General features: G+C 37.2%; 2 protein-coding genes across 2 annotated transcripts in view; one reads left to right on the top strand and one right to left on the bottom strand.

Annotated features, from left to right (window-relative positions):
* The first annotated feature begins 543 nt into the window (after nucleotides 1–543).
* Nucleotides 544–5,527, top strand: LOC127660551 (solute carrier family 66 member 3-like). Its single transcript, XM_052150871.1, has 7 exons — nucleotides 544–787; nucleotides 2,790–2,872; nucleotides 2,968–3,037; nucleotides 3,187–3,244; nucleotides 3,330–3,450; nucleotides 3,556–3,597; nucleotides 3,690–5,527. The coding sequence occupies exons 1-7, from the start codon at nucleotides 642–644 to the stop codon at nucleotides 3,779–3,781; spliced, it is 612 nt and encodes a 203-aa protein (XP_052006831.1). The 5' UTR covers nucleotides 544–641; the 3' UTR covers nucleotides 3,782–5,527.
* A 168-nt stretch (nucleotides 5,528–5,695) lies between these two features.
* The window catches only part of LOC127660553 (rho-associated protein kinase 2-like), a 64,560-nt gene continuing 50,923 nt past the window's right edge, over nucleotides 5,696–19,332 (bottom strand). The window contains exons 25-32 of the mRNA XM_052150872.1: nucleotides 15,955–16,123; nucleotides 15,491–15,561; nucleotides 11,695–11,783; nucleotides 11,423–11,501; nucleotides 11,006–11,264; nucleotides 10,408–10,621; nucleotides 8,910–9,258; nucleotides 5,696–7,110 (exon numbers count right to left, since the gene is read on the bottom strand). Of these exons, the coding sequence (XP_052006832.1) occupies nucleotides 8,988–9,258; nucleotides 10,408–10,621; nucleotides 11,006–11,264; nucleotides 11,423–11,501; nucleotides 11,695–11,783; nucleotides 15,491–15,561; nucleotides 15,955–16,123 (1,152 nt within the window). The 3' untranslated portion in view covers nucleotides 5,696–7,110; nucleotides 8,910–8,987. The remainder of the gene's footprint in view (nucleotides 7,111–8,909; nucleotides 9,259–10,407; nucleotides 10,622–11,005; nucleotides 11,265–11,422; nucleotides 11,502–11,694; nucleotides 11,784–15,490; nucleotides 15,562–15,954; nucleotides 16,124–19,332) is intronic.

Here is a 19,332-nt window from a genome sequence, read left to right as displayed (position 1 = left end):
CTAAATAGTGCTTCCAACCAGTATGTATTTAGCATGCTACCATTTACTTTTACTAGTTAGTACATTAAAACAGATTTATTTGAGTTGCATTAACACATCTACATTTGTTATGATTACCCAATTCAAAGGTTTAAAGTTTTTTGTGTTGAGATTACATAGTAATTTTAAGTTCAGAAAACTAATTTCAAACACATGGAACCACTGTCCATGATTGAATCAAGTTCAGCCAAAGAGCTTTGTGTGTGTGTGTGTGTGATCTGAACGACTGGAAAAATCAATAAATCAATAAATCAATTGGTAAAAAAGTGTGGAAATCCTGTATTTAGATTTAAGATTTAATGCAATGATGAACAATGCAACGTCATCCTATGCTCTGATTTTGGCGCTAAAGTTGAGATGTATTATAAAAATGTCATCACTCAAGACCACAGTGACGCTGGATCACAGCCAAACGCCTAAACCCGTAAACCACTGAGTGCTACGGGCGCTGTAGAGGGTCAAATCTCGCTGCGCTGATGTGTCGTGTGCGGAAGTACCACAGAATCCGAGACCGAAACAGCTGGAGAGACTTCGTGCCAACTCCCTAAAACAGAGTATACACCGAGATTAAAGGGCCAGGAGTTAAGAGAACGCTGTCAGAGATGGACGGTAATATGACGTTGCATTTCGCCAACTTCAGTACTCTGTTCGTATGTATGGTGCTGAAATTCCCGCAGATAGTCGTACTGATGCGGGCCAAAGCGACAACTGGAGTCAGTTTGAACAGTCTGCTGCTGGAGCTTACCGGGTAAGAAAGAACTACAGCTTTGACAGTGTGCACATCACTGAAAAGCATCCATCTATTTACACTGCGATGCACAAAACTACAACATTTCCACTGTAATCAACAATGCTGCTATTTTAGACAGCTTCATTGTTTATAATGGGTGCATTCTAGTTTGTCGTGTTGCGTGCACTACTTAGAATATACACTCACTGAGCACTTTATTACACACCTACAGGTGCATTTAAAAAAAATGGAATATCGTGGAAAAGTTTTTTCCCTTTATTTAATTAAAAAAGTGGAACTTTCATATATTCTAGATTCATTACACATCAAGTGAAATATTTCAAGCCTTTTTTTGTTGTAATCTTGATGATTAATGCTTACAGCTCATGGAAATCAAAAATCCAGTATCTCAAAATATTAGAAAGAATTTAAAATACAGAAATGTCGACCTTCTGAAAAGTATGTTAATTTATGCAATCAATAATGGTCGGGACTCCTTTTGCACGAATTACTGCAAATAATTATTGCTCAGTGGTGCAAAGTTCTCTTTTCAGATGAAAGTGAATTTTGCATTTCATTTGGAAATCAAGGAAATCAAGAGTGGAGAGGCACAGAATACAAGTTCAAATCAAATCACTTTATTGTCACACTACCATGTACATAAGTGCAACAGTAGGTGAATTCTTGTGTGCAGGTCCGAGCAACATAGCAGTCATGACAGTAATGAGACATATACTAATTACACTAAACCACATATTTACACAACACAATTTACATATCAGATGTACACATAATTACACTACACAATAATAATATACAATGTACAGTAAACAATACGCACAATAAAGAATACACATGCAATAAAAAATTACCGCATTGATGCAGTAATTCGTGCAAAAGGAGTCCCGACCAAGTACTGAGTGCATAAATTAACATACTTTTCAGAAGATTGACATTTCTGTGTTTTAAATTCTTTATTCTAATATTTTGAGATACCAGATTTTTGATTACCTGTACTTATTCATGCGATTATCTATTCAGCTAATCGTGTGGCAGCAGTGCAATAAGTAAAGGTATTCAGATACAGGTCAGGAGCTTCAGTTAATGATAATTAATTATTCAACCATTCAACCAATAATTCAACCATCAGAATGGGGAAAATGTGATCTCAGCTAATAATGGGGAAAATGTGATCTCAGCTATTTTGACAGTGGCATGATTGTTGGTGCCAGACGGGCTGGTTTGAGTATTTCTGTAACTGCTGATCTCCTGGGATTTTAACATGCAAGTGTCTCAAGAGTTGATTCAGAATGGTGCAAAAAAAAACAAAAAAAATATACATATATATATATATATATATATATATATATATATATCCAGTGAGCGGCAGTCCTGCAGACGGAAACACCTTGTTGATGAGAGAGTTCAACGGAGAATGTTCAGACTGGTTCGAGCTGACTGAAAGGCTACAGAAACTCAGATAACCACTCTGTACAATTATAGAGAGCAGAATAACATCTCAGAATGCACAACACGTTGAGGCGGATGGGCTAACATAGCAGAAGACCACGCCGGGAACGTCATTAGGACCTTAGACTCACAGAGTACTTTCTTAGGAACACTATGTATGTATATAAAACTCACAAATATTAAATGTCTTGATAGCTTTTTAGTCTATAATATCTAAACCCAGTACCATCAGACTGTCACAGATATTCCCCTACATGAATTTGCCAGTGCAACATGATGTGCTCAATGTATGTGGGTTGATAGGTTCTGATGTTTGCTTATAAGTAAATGTTTTGAATATATTCTAGTGTAATTTTCACAATGTATTAAATCAAATCAAAGTTTATTTGTCAAATGCATAACATTATAGCATGCAGCATTATTATCATATTTAAGGTATGCTAAGTATTGGCAACAAGTTTGGAATGTTACGGCCAAAGCAAAACCTATGGAAATCTTTTCCTTTTGTTTCAAACTCTGTACCTATTATTCTCCCTCTCTGTGTGTGCAGGTTTATAGTGTTCATGTCCTATCAGATGTACTATGATTATCCACCTCTCACATACCTGGAGTATCCGATCCTCATAGCACAAGGTGAGTTTGGTTTACAGAGGAGCTTCTGAGGGAGCAGCATGTTGTTTTTTCACATGATGAGGCTTGAGTTTGAGTGTTCATCTCTGTTCCCACAGATGTCGTTGTGCTCCTTTTGATTCTGTATTACAACAAGAACATGAAGCACAGCCTCATTTACGCCGCAGTGTATCCTTGCACCCCTTTCTCTCACAAACACAACAACCAATATAAAACAAAATTGGTGGGGACTGTCCCAATTTAATTTAATTTAATCTACAACAATATGTAACGCAGCCTATATGATCATTTCCTTTATCCTTAACTACAAGTATCAGGTTTGTTGGTGGATGGCAGCTGCTGACAGTACAGAAATGGGTGATTGATCTGGCAATGGTGAGAAACTCTACTACTGCTTCTATATGTTCTTGGATTAGTGTATTAATTTATTTACAGGTTATTCTGTTTTTGATGCTCTCAGAGTCTGTGCACATTCATTAGTGCAGGCAGCAAACTGGCACAGCTTCAGTGTATGTGGCGTTCAAAGAATTCTGGACAGGTCAGCACTCTCACCTGGAGCCTAGCCACATATACATGCCTAAGTAAGTGACACACAGACACATGAAGGGAAATTAAAGATAAATGACTTAAATAACAAGCATTTGGGCTTGGAATTCTTAAACCTGATATTGTGTTGTTTTTGTCAGCGAGGATCTTCACTACCATGATCACCACAGGAGACACACAAGGTCAGTCAGAGCTTCCTGATTGGACGTTTTTGAATTAAAGTACTGATGGTTTGGTCGACTAGGACATGAACTTACTCTTCTTTCTTCTCCAGTTCTCATTCGGTTTGTCGTCATGAGCATTCTGAACATGTGGGTGACTGTGACAGTGATCCACTACAAACCTCGTGCTGTGAAGCGGGATTAAGATCCAACGCTTTGGGTATATCACTTCCTGTTAGATGTGATGGTTCCCCTTTTCCCATGTGTGGGGTTTGAGGTTTCGAAGAAAGGAAACATAACTCACACTGAACTGTATCAGGTCTGGTGCTGTTTGGATGTAGCACTTTCTATTTTACAATGTAAAGGATTTTAAGATTTACTGACTTTGGGTAAGTGTATACTACAGTTAAAGGAATATTCTGGGTTCAGTACAAGGTAAGTTCAGTTGTAGCATAATATTAATTACCACAATTTCTTTTTTTGACTTGCCCCTCCTTTTCTTAAAAAAAAAAGAAATCTGTATTATATTAAGGCACTTACAATGGAAGTGAATGGGGCCAATCCATAAATGTTTAAATACTCACTATTTATAAAGTATAGCCACAAGACACAATATGCATGTTACATTTTTGTTTGTGTGATAAAGTCCCTTACTAACCTTTTCAGTGTAAAGTTATAGCTAATTTTACAACATCTTTGCCATGACGATATCATGTCATCAAACCCAAAACGACTGTAGAAATGATGAATTAAACTACTTTAGAGCTCAAATAATACAAGAGTTTTAAATTATGCGAATTAATGTGTTTTTATTATAAAATTACAAGCTTCACATTTTTGCTTTGAAATCCTCCGAAAATTGGCCCCATTCACTTCCATTGTAAGTGCCTCACTGTAACCTCCGTTTTCACTTTTTTCAAAGATGGAATGAAACAAAATAATTTTTTGTGGTAATCAACATCATGCCACAAATGCTGTCGATTGAGCTTAGCTTGTATTGAACTGGAAATATTCCTTTAAAAAATAGAAAAGAATTATCATAATGCTCCTAAACTCAGGGTTTATCATTGTAGTTGAACTAAGTTTTTCAGTGTCAGTAACATGGCATTTTTGCATAAACATGATATAGTAATTAAATTGAATGTAACTATTATAACGTACTATCACAATCTTAATTATTTATCAAAAATGGCAATGTGTTGTAATTATGCGGTGCAGAATGTGGCCACAAAATATTAGATGCAAAAAGTGCTTTTTTTATTTACCAATCAGAATTATGAAACCTCTTTCTGACCAAACAGTGTTATGAAACAATACATTCCTAGAGATACTGATTATTAGTAAGCCGTGTCATTCCCTAATTCACACTTCCTAATCATTCCAGGGAGGGTTCAGTTTGCCTCCGTATTTCCTGTTGCTGGTGATCAATCAGTACCAGTATATTGAATTTAGAATACATGTTCCTATATTCCTTAAAGGGATATTTCACCCAAAAATTATAATTTTCTTATTTACTCACCCTCATGCCATCCCAGATGTGTATGACTGACTTTCTTCTGCTGAACACATATTTAGAAGAATATCTCAGCATGGTAGGTCCAAACAATGCTAGTGATTGGGTACCAAAAAGCACATAAAGGCAGAATTAAAGTAATCCATATGTTCAGAATCAATATGATGGGTGTTGGGGAGAAGCAGAATATTTACCAGTAAGTCCTTTTTTTCTTTAATGTAAATTCTCCCGGTTTCCCTTTTCTTTTTTTTTTTTTTTTTTTTTAACTGGACACATTTCACATATACTCGAGTTGTGATACTCATTTTATATTAATGCAAAAACAACAAACCAAAAATATATACGTATAACTCCTCTGATCTCCACACTTTTAGCACAACCATACTTTGTAAATACTTTAATATATCTTCCATATTTAGCATTTTATAAACTTGTGAATCAATAAACATTCCTCTTGCATGGTTGGTAGTATGTGTCATGCCTGATTATTTAACCCTGAGTATTCATTTAACCTGTGTATATGTTTCAACATTTTTGTGCAATAACCATATCATTAGTACATAGTCAATATACATAAAAAACAGGCATATATATTATTCCTATAATTAAAGCAGACAGAGAGTACGGTTTATATTAAAACTTTACTTCCTTTACTACATTCACAGCTATATACTTCTGACTACTTTTGTTTACAAAAATAAGCAAATGTTATACAGGGTCTCCAAACAACACGGCTACATATGCTTTTCATTTTATGGTCAAACAGAACATCAAAATAAAACATGCAAATCTGGAGGCAGCGCTTTAAAATAAAAAAAAAGTGCCCATACCTGTTTAAATAGCAAATCGACTGGTAAGATGGCAGGTCAAATATACGCCATATTTATATTTATATATATATATATATATATAAAAAGTGTAAAAGAACACGAATATGCATTCACAGCACACCCACAGATACACATCGTTTGCTAGGGTGAGAATACACACACACACGGCACAAAAACAAATTTAACCCACTTCAAATCACAAAAATTATTTTAAATACTTCTCTAGTGAATTTATGCATGCATGTAGTTTTTCAAACATTCCTGTCTTACGAATATTTCAGTTATGTACTCGTGAGTTGAATGACTTTCTGGGAGACTCAAAAATCTCACCTTGTAAAAGCAGATGAGCTCAATAATGAGCTCACACATTTTAAATGGCTATATGAAATCGTTTTAAAATTGGGACAGCACTGATCTGGCGTCAACCATGCCTAACAAAATCAAATTCACAATTTTTGACTAAAATGACCATATAAACAGCTCAAATCTAGATTGCTGTTAAAATCATGTCAAATCATGTTCAGTTCATACAGTTCCCTTCTCAGATATATCTTCAAATCATTATGTAAGAAGCAACAGGTGTTCAAGAGAGTGGTATGGGATGCATTCATTTTCAAAGAGAGAGGGTAAACAATAGATAAATCAAGCTTTGATCACATAATGGGGTAAACAAAGATAAAATAAAAAGATACGGTTGAAATCTATAATAGGAAAAACAAATTTCATTGCATTAATGAAGGAATGAAAAACGTATGTAGTGGTGTTTCTAGCCGTTTATGTGGTGTCACACTACATTCTACATTCAGCCATCGAAGTCAATCAAAAAAGACACTACAGTCCGATCAGATGGGGTGCAGCTGTTGTCCACATTCTCTGGCTGATCCCTAAGACAGTCCAGCAGACTTGTTCAAGCTGGGTTCAGGTCAACTCTGGCCTTGAATGAATAAGATGTTTGGTTTGATGCCGATCTTTCTGTTCTGTGTAAATTTGCTGTGCCCTTGAGTAGAAACAACCATTTGCCCAAAGAATAAATGCCATTCGACAGCAAAACCTTCATAACATTTGTGCATCTCTCACTTTTTTGGATTTGCCAAAATGTGCGAAAAGTTACGACAAAAGATCTTTTGTTGGTGTGACAGGAAGAACCCCAAATCACCATGTAGCAGCACCAGATTCCCAAAATAAGGTTAACTAGAGAAGGAGGGAGAAATCGAGAAAGAAAGAGAGAGAGTTAGTTTCACTATATTTTAACAACCCCAGAGGAAAGAAAAATCCTTCCGTAATACAAACAAATCACAGCATGCATGCCATCATGCGCAAGAGAAGCAGATTAATACACCTGCAAAATCACACAACAACAGGGCCGCACAACTTTATTGCAAAAGTTAACAATAAAGTCCTACAAATAAAAAATATAAATACTGTTTTTATAAACATACTCTCATTCGGTATCTTTTTCCAGTACAGTTGAAATGTCTTCTTGACAAACAGCTCATAAAACACGGCAAGGAAATTGTAATAAACACATTCAGACACACTTATTTGTTCAGAATGCTTTTGCTGGAGTCTTCTTGCCTCATCTTTAGAGTGTGCAATCTGGGGGGGACTAGGGCAAGAGGGTCAAAGGTCAAACAAGAAACACAAGCAGGCCAAGCACCAATTCTCTATGCAAACCTCCTCTCCTTTGGTAGCAAATGAGAAATATGGGCACATTCTGATTGGATGAACTATTGTGCTCTGAATTCAAGAGTGCACCTGTGGGCCTGGAGGGTGGAGAGGATGTTTCCGATTTGAGGAATTGGTACAGAAACTTCTGATGGGTTACTGCAAATTATCTATTTCCCATCTTGGCCAAATTCTTCACACAAACAGAATCAAAACACGCGCATGCTTATGTTTGCTTTAACAGCTTCCAAATCCCACTGCACTCAACAATAAGCTACCACTTCCTGGCTCTGCTCCAAAAACTAGTGAGCTGTCTACTGCCTACATAGGCAGCAACTCTAAATTGTACAAATAGCACTCCCTCATGCGAAGTGTGTGGGAGATTTTACACATAATACATTTTAATAGTTTGCCGTTAGCATGTTGCTAAGCTACTCTAAAAAACAAATATACGTTTCTTACACAAATTTGTTGTCAATTTTTAATTAGATTGAACTTTTTTTTTTTGAACAATTATGATAAATTATTTTTAAGTCTAATCAAGTTTTTTCTTGCTTCATCCACCATCTTGAATGGATATTTTTTATGTCAGAAGGCCACGTTGCCTACAAATGCTGCCTATGTAAGCAGCACACTGGTATTTGGAACAGAGCACCATTGTGATTGGTTATTCTGATTTAACCCTACACATGCTTCTCAGAAATTAAATGTATGGTCATAATCTACATCATCCACGTCATCCAGAGCCCAGTGCCAGTCCTGAAGCTCCAAATCCAGAGGCCTGCAGGTGAAGTAGAGAGCATTAAGCCAAGCTTTCACCAGTCTCCCTATAGATTGTCTAGTGGCACAGTCTGGAGGTAGTTCACCAAAGTAAAGATACACCTAAGCAGCTTAGAGGTAGTCGCTATAGAACAACATTTAACCTTAAAAGAAGTATTGGGCCACATCCATGTCTGCTGAAGCCCCCTCAGTTGTGACCAAGCGGTTCGTTAAATATGCTGCTTTTAAAGGCTCTACATTTGTATGCATCTTATTGAGACTGGAGCAAAAAATTATTACAGAAAGACTTTATCTGCTAAAATAAACAGCTCTAAGTTTTAATTAACCCAGATCGAATGATGCATACCTTTAAATTAAGCGCTACTAGTCAAACAAAAACATTAACACTAAAAGGAAAGTGCTTTGTTAGTGCCCAAGCCATGGTCTTGGTTCCCCAGTCGACAAAAACAGAGTATTCACACCAGCGCAAGACTGTTCAAGCTGGTTAGCCAACATTTGCAATGACCAAATGAGTTATTCTGCTATTCAAGCACTGCATTTTGAACCTTTAATGCTCTTGACATTTTGGCACTGAAATGCAATGCATTCTCCATCCGATTTCCATGTTAGCTATGTTCTGTCTCTCAGCCCGTGGTGAACTGGGGGTTGAATTGGTCAGGAGCACAGGGTCTGAGACCTTCCTCTTTCTTGTCCATGTGCTTTTTGTGCAATTTGATTTGGCATCTCTGACATTCCAGAGCCAGAGGTGGTTTGAACATGTTCCACAGAGGTTTGGTACAGGCCTCACAGTTGGCAGGGAAGTGATAGAATAAAGGGATAAACTCATGACCCTTGTGGTAGATGAAGCCAGATTTCTCCGCACATGCAGTAGGTTCCTTTACGTTGTGCACAAACCTGTGTATCATATAGAGTAGTACTCTAGTCTGTAACCAGTGCCAAATACACTTAATGTCTTGACAGCTTTTGGTGTAGAAACAATAGTGTGTGCTATTAACAATAGTGTGTATGTTGGAATCAGACTTTGTTTAAAGAATAGTTTACCCAAAAATGAAATTGTTATAATTTAGTCAATCATGTTGTTCCAAACACCTATGACATTCATACTTCCGTGAAACACAAAAAGGAGATATTTAGCAAAAGGTCCAATCTGCTTTTTCCCAAGCAAAATTAATTCATGCATTTATAAAATTCCACTTATTCCACAAAACTTGTGTATCTTCAACTACACATTGTCATATAAACAAGCAGTCAGTAACACAGCAGGTCTGAAATACAAAATTACATAACAGTAACAGTTCCACAGACAGTTCTGTTATGTAGTCTAATGTTGTACTTCAAGCTTGCGAGACTTCAACAGTTCTTTTTCATTTCAAGTTGGCCAGTCATAACTTGCACATCAGTATAAGAAAAATTCAGTAACCACTCTGACTGATGCATGTGTTTTTGACTCACTAAAAAGAACCGGCTCATAAAAGTCATTTGTTTGGGAATCATACTGTACCGGAAGCGCCGTATATTTCGTGGTGTATAGATAAAAATGATAAGAATCAATTGTTTGGGAATCAAAATACTACTACAATTAGGTTTATGTGAGGAAAAGACAGCAATTTAAGTCATTATTAACGGAAATCTTGACATTGCCATATCATTTACACTTGCATGTATTCAAAAATGGGTGTCACAATAGGGCAAGACACATCATGTCATTTGATGTTACTGAAGACAAACCTAGTGTACTAGTTTTTCTGGGGGATTTTGACAGCCCCTGGTATCTGTCTGATTTTGTTGCATGAAAAAGAGCAGCATGAACATTCAGCTAAACTTCACTCTATCCTTTTGTGTTCCACAGAAGAATGTCATACTGGTTTAAAAAAATGTATTTACATTTTTGGGTGAACTATCCCATCAAGAAATTTAGTGGATCTGGTCCCAGCTGTAAAATATAATGCCCTTTATGTTAACCTTTAACCTCTGAACAATATAATTGAATTGCCACATTAAAAGAGATAGACAAAGGCAACGAGAAGAATACTTAATCCTCACCTAGGTTTGCTGGGGGGCATCTGTCGGTTGGGTCTCCTCATGGATTGACTGGCTTGTGCTTTAGTAGGAATTCTGGGAGAGGAGCGGTGAGGGGCTTCAGGTGCTGAAGGTTTTTTGGGGATCTTTTTCATTAGTCGACTAACCCACTTCTGCTGTTCCTCCTGAGACATGGCTAACAGCAGCAGATTTTTAGCCGTGGATATGTCGTAGTTCACTGGGGATAAAGCAAGAAGAGCAAAGTCCAAATTAGGGCTTGGTGGTATGAAGATATGTACCGTGAAACACATTAATATAGAGTTAAACTGATGTACTTTTTCAAAATGGCTTCATCCAATCATAACTGCTGTTTTATAATATTAATTTTACTTCAATTTTTAACTTAAGTGTTGCATAATATAAAGTGTTTTGTTTAATAAGGCAAGCAGACATAGTTATCAGCATTGCAGATATTCTCAAAATGGCTATAAAATAATTAACTATATATTGGCTGATATAATGGTCTCTTACTAATGTATGTTAACCCAATCAAATTGTATTTAATTTGCTAATTAATTAGGTAAGGTAGTACAGTAGGTAAGAAAAGATCCCCTATTCTTACCTCTGCAAGGAGCAATGACCTCTTCTTTCTTGTCCATGTGGTCTTTGTGGCACTTGATGTGGCATCGTCTGCACTCTAGAGCTGGAGGTGGTTTGAACATGTTCCACAGGGGTTTGGTGCAGGCTTCACAGTTAGTGGGGAAGTGGTAGAGGGTAGGGATGAACTCATGACCCTTATGGCAAATGTAGCTGGACTTGTCCCCAGGGAGAGGCTCCAGTTCTTGTTCCTTCTTGCTCTCACCCTCATTAGCATACAAGATCTGGGGGAATAGATGATGAGAGAATAGACCTTTGATTACAGATGCTATCCTAATGAATTCAATGCTCTACCAAATTGCGAAGTTGCCAGTGTGCTACCACAAGCCACCACAGGCAGAGAAGTCAATTATTGGTTAAAAAAATGGGTCGTTGACTGTACCTGGAATATTCTGGGGATCTCTTTGGCATCAGCACGATAAACGTCTGTCTGCGTTACTGAACGAACATGGAAAAGCTTACTGTGAACAAAATGGAGAAAGGGAGAAAAATATAAATCTAAAAGATAAAACAACATAAAAGAGAAAACCTGGCCTAGAACTTTGACAACAAAAAGCATCCATGATGAAGGGCAATTTCTATTTTAATGGGGACAAAATTTAATATATTGCATAAATGTTCAAGAAATGGGCTTTAAGTGTGAAAATTACTCACTCTATGTCCAAAACCATGTAAGGATTGGAATGCTCTTTGTCCTGCTCGCTGTTGTAGAAAAGAATCTTCTTGCTGCTCACCACAACATACTAGTGGGGAGAAAAGAAGCAACACTTTGATTTCTTAAAAGTAAGATAGGCAGGTGTAAAAAGTTTGTCACAGAAAAAAAATCAATCAGCAGCAGTCAATTTTACACATCACAAACCCATAGACACCCATCACCAACACTCAACCCACTCCTGTCTTTTTCTCCCCTCTCTGAGGCTGAGACATCTAAACTTCTCCTCCCCAGCCACCCTACCATCTGTCTCATCTATCCTCTTCACTCCCATCACCTCCAGGCCATTATTACTCCTATCCTACATTTGCTCACACATAATAACGCTTCTCACCTCACTGGTACCGTTCCCACTACATTTAAGCATGCTCAGGTAACCCAATTGCTTAAGAAAACCACATTAAACCCTGCACTCTCAGAAAATTACAGACCAGTCTCTCTCCTACCCTTCATGCAAAAACACTTGAAAGAGTCATGTTCAACCAGGTCTGCTCTTCTCTCTCCCATAACAACCTGCTAGATGCCAACCTGTCTGGCTTCAAAAGCAGACACTGAATTGATTCTGCCTTGCTTTCAGTCATCGAAGCTCTTTGGCTGGCAAGAGCAGCGTCCAAATCGTCTGTTCTTATTCTGCTGGATCTGTCTGCTGCTTAGGTTAACCACCAGATACTCCTTTCCATCCTCTCAACAATGGGCATCACAGTCTTAAAGTCACAGGAAGGTCCTTCAGGACTTGGAGGGGAGAGGTGTCCAAGTCACTCAGACCAACTACCGGGGTACCTCAGGGTTCAGTGCTTGGGCCCCTCCTCTTCTCCATATACATGACATCACTGGGATCTGTCATTCAGGTGACACACAACTCAACCTTTCATTCCAGCCTGATGATCCTATGGTATCTGTATGGATCCTAGCCAGTCTGGTAGACATATCATGCTTGATTGGAAAAAAAAAAAAACACCTTCAACTTAACGTAGCAAAGCCCGAACTTCTTATTGTTCCAGTGAGCCCAATATAACAATATAACTTCACTATTCAGCTAGACTCGCCAACGATCAACATACAGGACAACCAGAAATATTGGGGTTGTGTTTGGTGATCAGTTGAACTTCAATAACCACATCGCAAAGATCATGCAGAGTTGCAATGTGCAGCATTATGAAAGATTAGACCCTTCCTATCTGAGGATGCTACGCACATTTTTGTCCAAGCTCTACTGTAATGCTCTTCTGGCAGGACTTCCTGCACATACAGTCAAACCTCTGCAATGAATCCAGAAGGCAGCAGGCGCGTTTGGATTTCAACAAGCCTAATAGTGAATGCCATGCCTCTCTTCATCAAACTGCACTGGCTGACACTGGTTGCTTGTGTCAAGTTCAAGGCATTGCTACTCACAGACTAGCCACTTCAAGTCTATGTGCCCTCCAAAAGCTTGCGATTGGTGGTTGAACGGCACCTCATGGTGCCATCTCACAGAGTCGAAAACCTTTCTCTGATTTTCACTTCTACCATTCCTCGCTGGTGGAATTACTTTTTGAACTTCACTCGAGCAGCTGATTCCTTAACTATTTTCAAGAAACATCTAAAAGGTCAATTTCTTTCATGAGCACTTGACTCAATCCTACTAATGCATGATCTTCTTCTTCCTAAAAAAGTTTATTAAAAAAATAATTCTCACTCAATTCTTTCACAACTGTCTCTCACCTTTCTCCCCACTTGTACTTCTCAGAGCAATTTTAAACTTTGTATTGCAGCACTTCTCATGTTATTGCCTCCTTAGAATTAATTGCTTTTGCTGTATTCCTCATTTGTAAGTCACTTTGGATAAAATCATCTGATAGTAAAAAGATAGTTCACCCAAAAATAAAAATTCTCTCATCATTTACTCACCCTTATGCAATTTAAGACTTGTAAGAGTTTCTTTCTTCCGCTGAACAGAGATTTTCTCAGTATATCTCAGCTCTGTATGGTGTGAATGCTGGCCTTTCAAGCTCCAAAAAGGAGATAAAGTCAGCATAAAAGTAATTCATATGACTCTAGTGGTTTAAATAATGTCTTCTGAAGCAATCCAGTTGGATTTGGGTGAGAACAGAAACAAAACAACAACAAAAAACATAACACATTTTTCACTGTACATTTTGCCATTGCAGTCTTTAGGCATGATCATGATTTCAAGCTTTATTACACTTCCTAGAGATTGATGCATGTGCAGAGTGCTAGATGGTGCTTTAGGAAGTGTAATTGAGCTTGAAATCATGATCGCCAAGGAGACTGCTGTCAAGATGTACAGTGAAAAATTGGTTATATCTTGGTCTATTCTCACCCAAAACCAACTGGTTTGCTTCAGAGGACATTGATAAACCACTGGAGACTGATGGATTATCTCCTTTTTGGAGATTCAAAAGGCCTGATCACCATTTACTTGCATTATATGGACCTACAGAGATATTCTTCTAAAAATCTTAATTTGTATTTTGCAGAATTAATACACAACTGTGCTAGCATGAGGGTGAGTAAATTAGCGTTTCTCAAACTGGGGTCCGCAGACCCCTGGGGGTCCTTTTCGAATAGCCAGAGAGCTAGCACTGGATTAGCAAAATCCCTGTTTCTGAAATTATATACTTATAATTATTTTGCATAATTTTGCTAAAGTATGCTACTGGCATATTATAAGTCAATATAATATGACAATTGACGATCCAGCTTCACGTCAAATGTAATCATACATTTCCTCACACAGTGTTCATTTTTTCATTTTATTTATATATCATTTTCCACTTCAGTATAACTGTCATTTATGTGAATATATATTGCATCCCATCCGCTGCCGAAAGGGAGAGATGTATGAATAGGCCTACTTATAAACCGTTTTTATTCTCCAATTCTTCTTTTTATTTGCCGAAAAGCAAATAGTGAAATTTAACAATGACATAATTTGAAACATTAAATAATTACTAAATTGTGTTATTTTATCATTACTGTTATTTAATTATCAACAATAATGTGATACTATAGTAACAAATAAAAACAAATGTATCAATCCACAACCTTCAGATGAATATGGTGCTTTAATTATGTGTAAACTCTTGCTTGGACTATAGGGGGAAATCCTAATCTTTATGAAAAAATCAGTACTGTTGGAGCTTTGACTGTTTGAGCAATGGTCTCCCTAACCTCATGTTATGGTGTTTATTTGTACTGTCTTTGATATGAATCATTTGATTTGTTGTATTTCTCCATTGTAATTTGCTGTACAATCGCTAGATGTAAATGTACATTAATTGAAATACTTTGCACACAGAAGCCTGACACAAAAGGACAGCAGTGCCCAACCATTCTATAAGCTTTATATCATATGTATTTAAACGTATTTTTATACTTCTAGTAAATAATATCATATTTGTTGTGTTAGTGGTGGTGGGGCAGGGGTTCGCAAATAATTTGAGGAACCCTGGAGTAAATGATGAGAGGATTTTCATTTTTGGTGAACTAACCATTTAATAAATGTAAATGTGTGCAGCTTTGCAACTCTAATGGCACTAGTGCTTGCAAATCCACTTGAGGTTTAGTTCTGCTTTTTATGATCTAGAATGTTATTAATAGTGTGTCATCACAATATATTTAGTGAACTACTTTATTGTCATTATAACAAAATGCACTTTATTGCAGCATCTTTATTGTTTCTTTGGAAAGAAAGTTTCTGCAAATACTATAAATGCAAAATGCTAATCTAAAGCATACCTTTCTTTCCCATCCGAAACGTTTGGTGTTGTTCCTCACTGGTAAAGACAGCCAACCCTCCAGCCTTGTCTCTGTACAAGAGGACACAACACAGAAGAAGAAATGCATTATAAAACAGACAAGCTTTATACAAATACACCAGCTCATGAGAAAAGCCTGCAGTCAAAAGAGGTGAAAATGTAATACACGGAACTCCATGCAGGTCACCTGTATTGTCAGGCTCTGCAGTGAGGTGAAGGGTGAAAGGTCAAGTGTAGCATTGAGAACTTGACCAAAGCTAAGCAAGGAAAAAGGAGGGTGACATGGAAGTATATAGAGAAACAAAAGAGAAAGGTGAATAAAAAGGACTGTGATTAAAGGAAAAGGAGCAAAAGAATTCAAATAGTATTGGTGACTAGTGTGGAAAAGATTACCCTCAACAATTCTGAAACAAATCAGGTTTGGACAAGAATGAAACACGGTACCTGATAGTGACTCGTCAGTGTCTATGTCTGGACCACTGCTCATACTGGCTGAGTCGAGTGACTGGACATTGAGAGAGTTCAGCAGACTGCGCAGTTGCTCAATGTCACTGTCTTTACTGTCCAGAGCCATCTGCAGCTCAACACGCACCAGTGAATCATCCGCCAGTTGCTGCAGCAGATAAACCAGAGTAAGAAACAAGCATTCTTGGTTACGTGTCAAGCTGTGTGCAGTTCTTTAGAGATTGTGTGTTGGTTTAACTGAAGTATTACAGTACAGTGTATCTCAGCTGGTGCATGATTATAAGCTTGATTGCATTTTATTATTTTCATTAATCATTGTTTTTCCTGCTGTTCACGACCCCATCAGAATAGACTTGGGTCACAGACAGCATGAAATAGTTTTTTGTAAAAAGGTAAAAACGCTTTCCCTTTTCCAAAGACCAGGAGTTCATTTAAAGTCAACAGTATGTTGCTGTTACTTAATCACTAGGACGCATTGCGTGTCATGGCCTCATCCTTAATAACCATGAACTAAGAACAATTACTATGCAAGGTAGTAGTAGTAGTATGTTTTGTTTAATGCCATGTCAGCAATCAAAGCTATTTTCATGGCAAGAATTCAATTACAAAAATACAGATATCATATAAATACAATAAAAACAAAACAAATATAGATAGCAAGTCATATTATACAATACGTTTTTTAAGATTAGCATATGACAAGAAATCCAAAACCTTTTCAGGCACAATCTCATTAAATAAGTCTTTTAACGAGGTAACCTCATAAAAGAGCATTCTACTTGCGTTAAGACCAGGACAATCTAGTAAAATATGTTTGACAGATAAGGGAATATTACAGAACACACATAGGGTTGGGTCTTCACCTTTAAGCAAAAAGGCATGGGTCAGATTTGTGTGACCTATACGGCATCTGGTGTAGACCACTTGATCAAATCTAGTTTTAAAATTGATAAAAAGTCTGTTTGAAATTTCCGGATGAATTACATACAACTTATTGTTCTTGCACAAATTCCACTCTTCTTGCCACTTAATTAAAATGTATCGGTTAATAATCGGTCTGATATCTGAGGGAGGGATTTGACAATCGTTAACTTCCTGATTAAGAGCTTCCTTAGCAGCTGCATCAGCTTGTTCATTTCCTGAAAGACCAACATGTCCTGGAACCCAGCAAAAAATAATGCTGAAGAACTGATTTAGTAGATAATCCACTTTGGTTAAGATGCAGTCCACTAGAGGATGATCAATTTTTAAAGTGTCCATTGCTTGAAGGCAGGATTTAGAGTCAGTGAAAATTATAGAAAATTTTTGCAGAGAATTTTCAATGTGCTCCAGAGCTAAAAGTAAAGCACGTGCCTCAGCAGAGAAAATTGAGCACTGTTTTGGAATACGAATTCCATAGTGTTGATTTCCAGTCACCATTGCTGCCGTTACACTGTTTTCCATCTTCGAGCCATCTGTGAATATAGGTACATGGTAGGGGAATTGGTTTCTTATATCCAAATATTGCTGTCTATATACATTTGGATGGGTCACCCCTTTCTTCTGATGAGTCAAGTCCAAATTGATATTAGGCTTCTTTAATTTCCAGGGAGATATAGAATTGAATTGTATTTGGTTTAAAATGCTCAAATTTATATTCAAGTTCTCCAAATGAGGTTTAATACGAATACCAAAGGATCTGATACTTTTAGGTTTGCTCTCATACAAAGGAGTAAATTGTGGGTTGAAGATTGAAGAATAAGCGGGGTTGGTTTTATTTGCCTTTATTTTGATAGCATATTGGAGTGAGAGCTTCAATCGTCTGTTTTGAAGTGAAGGTTCATTGGCTTCGATGTACAAGCTTTGCATCGGCGAAGTTCTAAATGCTCCCAAGGCGAGTCGTAAGCCCTGATGATGTACTGAGTCCAACATCTGCTTATATGATTCTCTGGCAGAGTCATAAATTATGCTTCCATAGTCCAGCCGGGAACGAATTAGTGTTCTATAGAGTCTCAAAAGAACCATGTAATCTGCTCCCCATTTTGTTTTTGCCAGTACTTTCATTATATTCATAGCTTTAAGACACCTGTTTTTTAGTGCTTTCAAATGGGGAATGAAAGTCATTTTGTTGTCAAAAAGAAGTCCTAAGAACTTAATTTCTTTAACGACACTAATCAGTTCTCTATTAATGAAGAGTTCTGGGTCAAGATGAAGGGATCGCTGGATACAGAAGTGGGTACAGACTGTTTTTGATTTAGAGAATTCGAATCCATTTTCAACTGACCACTGATATATTTTGTGAATACATAACTGCAGTTGTCTTTCAATTGTACTCATGTTCTTCCCTCTATAGCAGATGCAGAGATCGTCCACATATAGGCTGCAGAATATATTAGATCCAATGATGCTCTCAATGCTGTTTATTTTAATACTGAAGAGAGTGACAGAAAGAATGCTTCCCTGAGGAACTCCAATTTCTTGTTTGTGCATATCCGACAAAGTGTTTCCTACTTGGACTTTAAAATATCTGCTAGCCAAAAAATTGGAAATAAAAATGGGTAATCGTCCTCTAAAACCCATGTGGTAAAGATCTTTCAAAATCCCATATCTCCATGTTGTATCATATGCTTTTTCCAAGTAAAAAAGACGGCAATAACATGTTCTTTTCTAATGAAACCATCTCTAATATAAGTTTCCAGTCGGATTAATTGATCCAAGGTGCACTTTCCACGTCTAAAGCCACATTGATAGTCACTTATTTGTTTCTTCGACTCCAGAGTCCAAACGAGTCGATTATTTACCATTCTTTCCATCGTTTTACAGAGGCAACTGGTAAGAGCGATTGGTCGATAGTTATTTGGATCTGAATGGTCTTTTCCTGGTTTAGGTATAGGAATTACGGTTGCTTCTTTCCAGGAGGGTGGTATTTGTCCAGAAGACCAGACAGAGTTTAAATTATCTAAAAGAAGAGATAATATGCTTTAGGGTAAGTGCTTTAAGAATTGATAGTGAATTTGGTCTGGCCCTACAGCAGTGTCATGGGAACATTTTAAAGAGTGTATTAATTCATCCATCTTGAAGGGTTGATTATGTACTTCTTTGTTATCAGAACAGAAGTTCAATTTTTCCCTTTCCTGCTGTATTCGAATTGACTGGAACTCAGGGAGGCAGTTTTCTATGGACGAATTCTTTTCAAAAGATTCTGCTAATGTATTTGCAATATCCATTTCCTTTGTCTGGAGAATATCTAGTTTTTTAATATGTTGGATATTAAAATCTATTTCCAATGCCCTTCATTTTGCGAATCATGTTCCAGATCCTCTTCATGGGAGTATAGCATGTTAAACTTGATACAAATTGTCTCCAGCTTTGCTTTTT

This window comes from Xyrauchen texanus, chromosome 20 (genome assembly GCF_025860055.1).
Source record: "Xyrauchen texanus isolate HMW12.3.18 chromosome 20, RBS_HiC_50CHRs, whole genome shotgun sequence".
Classification (NCBI taxonomy): domain Eukaryota; kingdom Metazoa; phylum Chordata; class Actinopteri; order Cypriniformes; family Catostomidae; genus Xyrauchen; species Xyrauchen texanus.
The sequence above is the reverse complement of the archived record's forward strand: the minus strand, read 5'-3'. Positions and strand labels throughout refer to the sequence as shown.

Bases quoted from the DNA above. Each gene is read 5' to 3' on its own strand.
- LOC127660551 (XM_052150871.1), top strand. From the start codon at position 642: ATGGACGGTAATATGACGTTGCATTTCGCCAACTTCAGTACTCTGTTC. The intron at 3,038-3,186 runs GTATCCTTGCAC...TACAAGTATCAG, and splicing joins AGCCTCATTTACGCCGCAGT to GTTTGTTGGTGGATGGCAGC. The intron at 3,451-3,555 runs GTAAGTGACACA...TGTTTTTGTCAG, and splicing joins AGCCACATATACATGCCTAA to CGAGGATCTTCACTACCATG.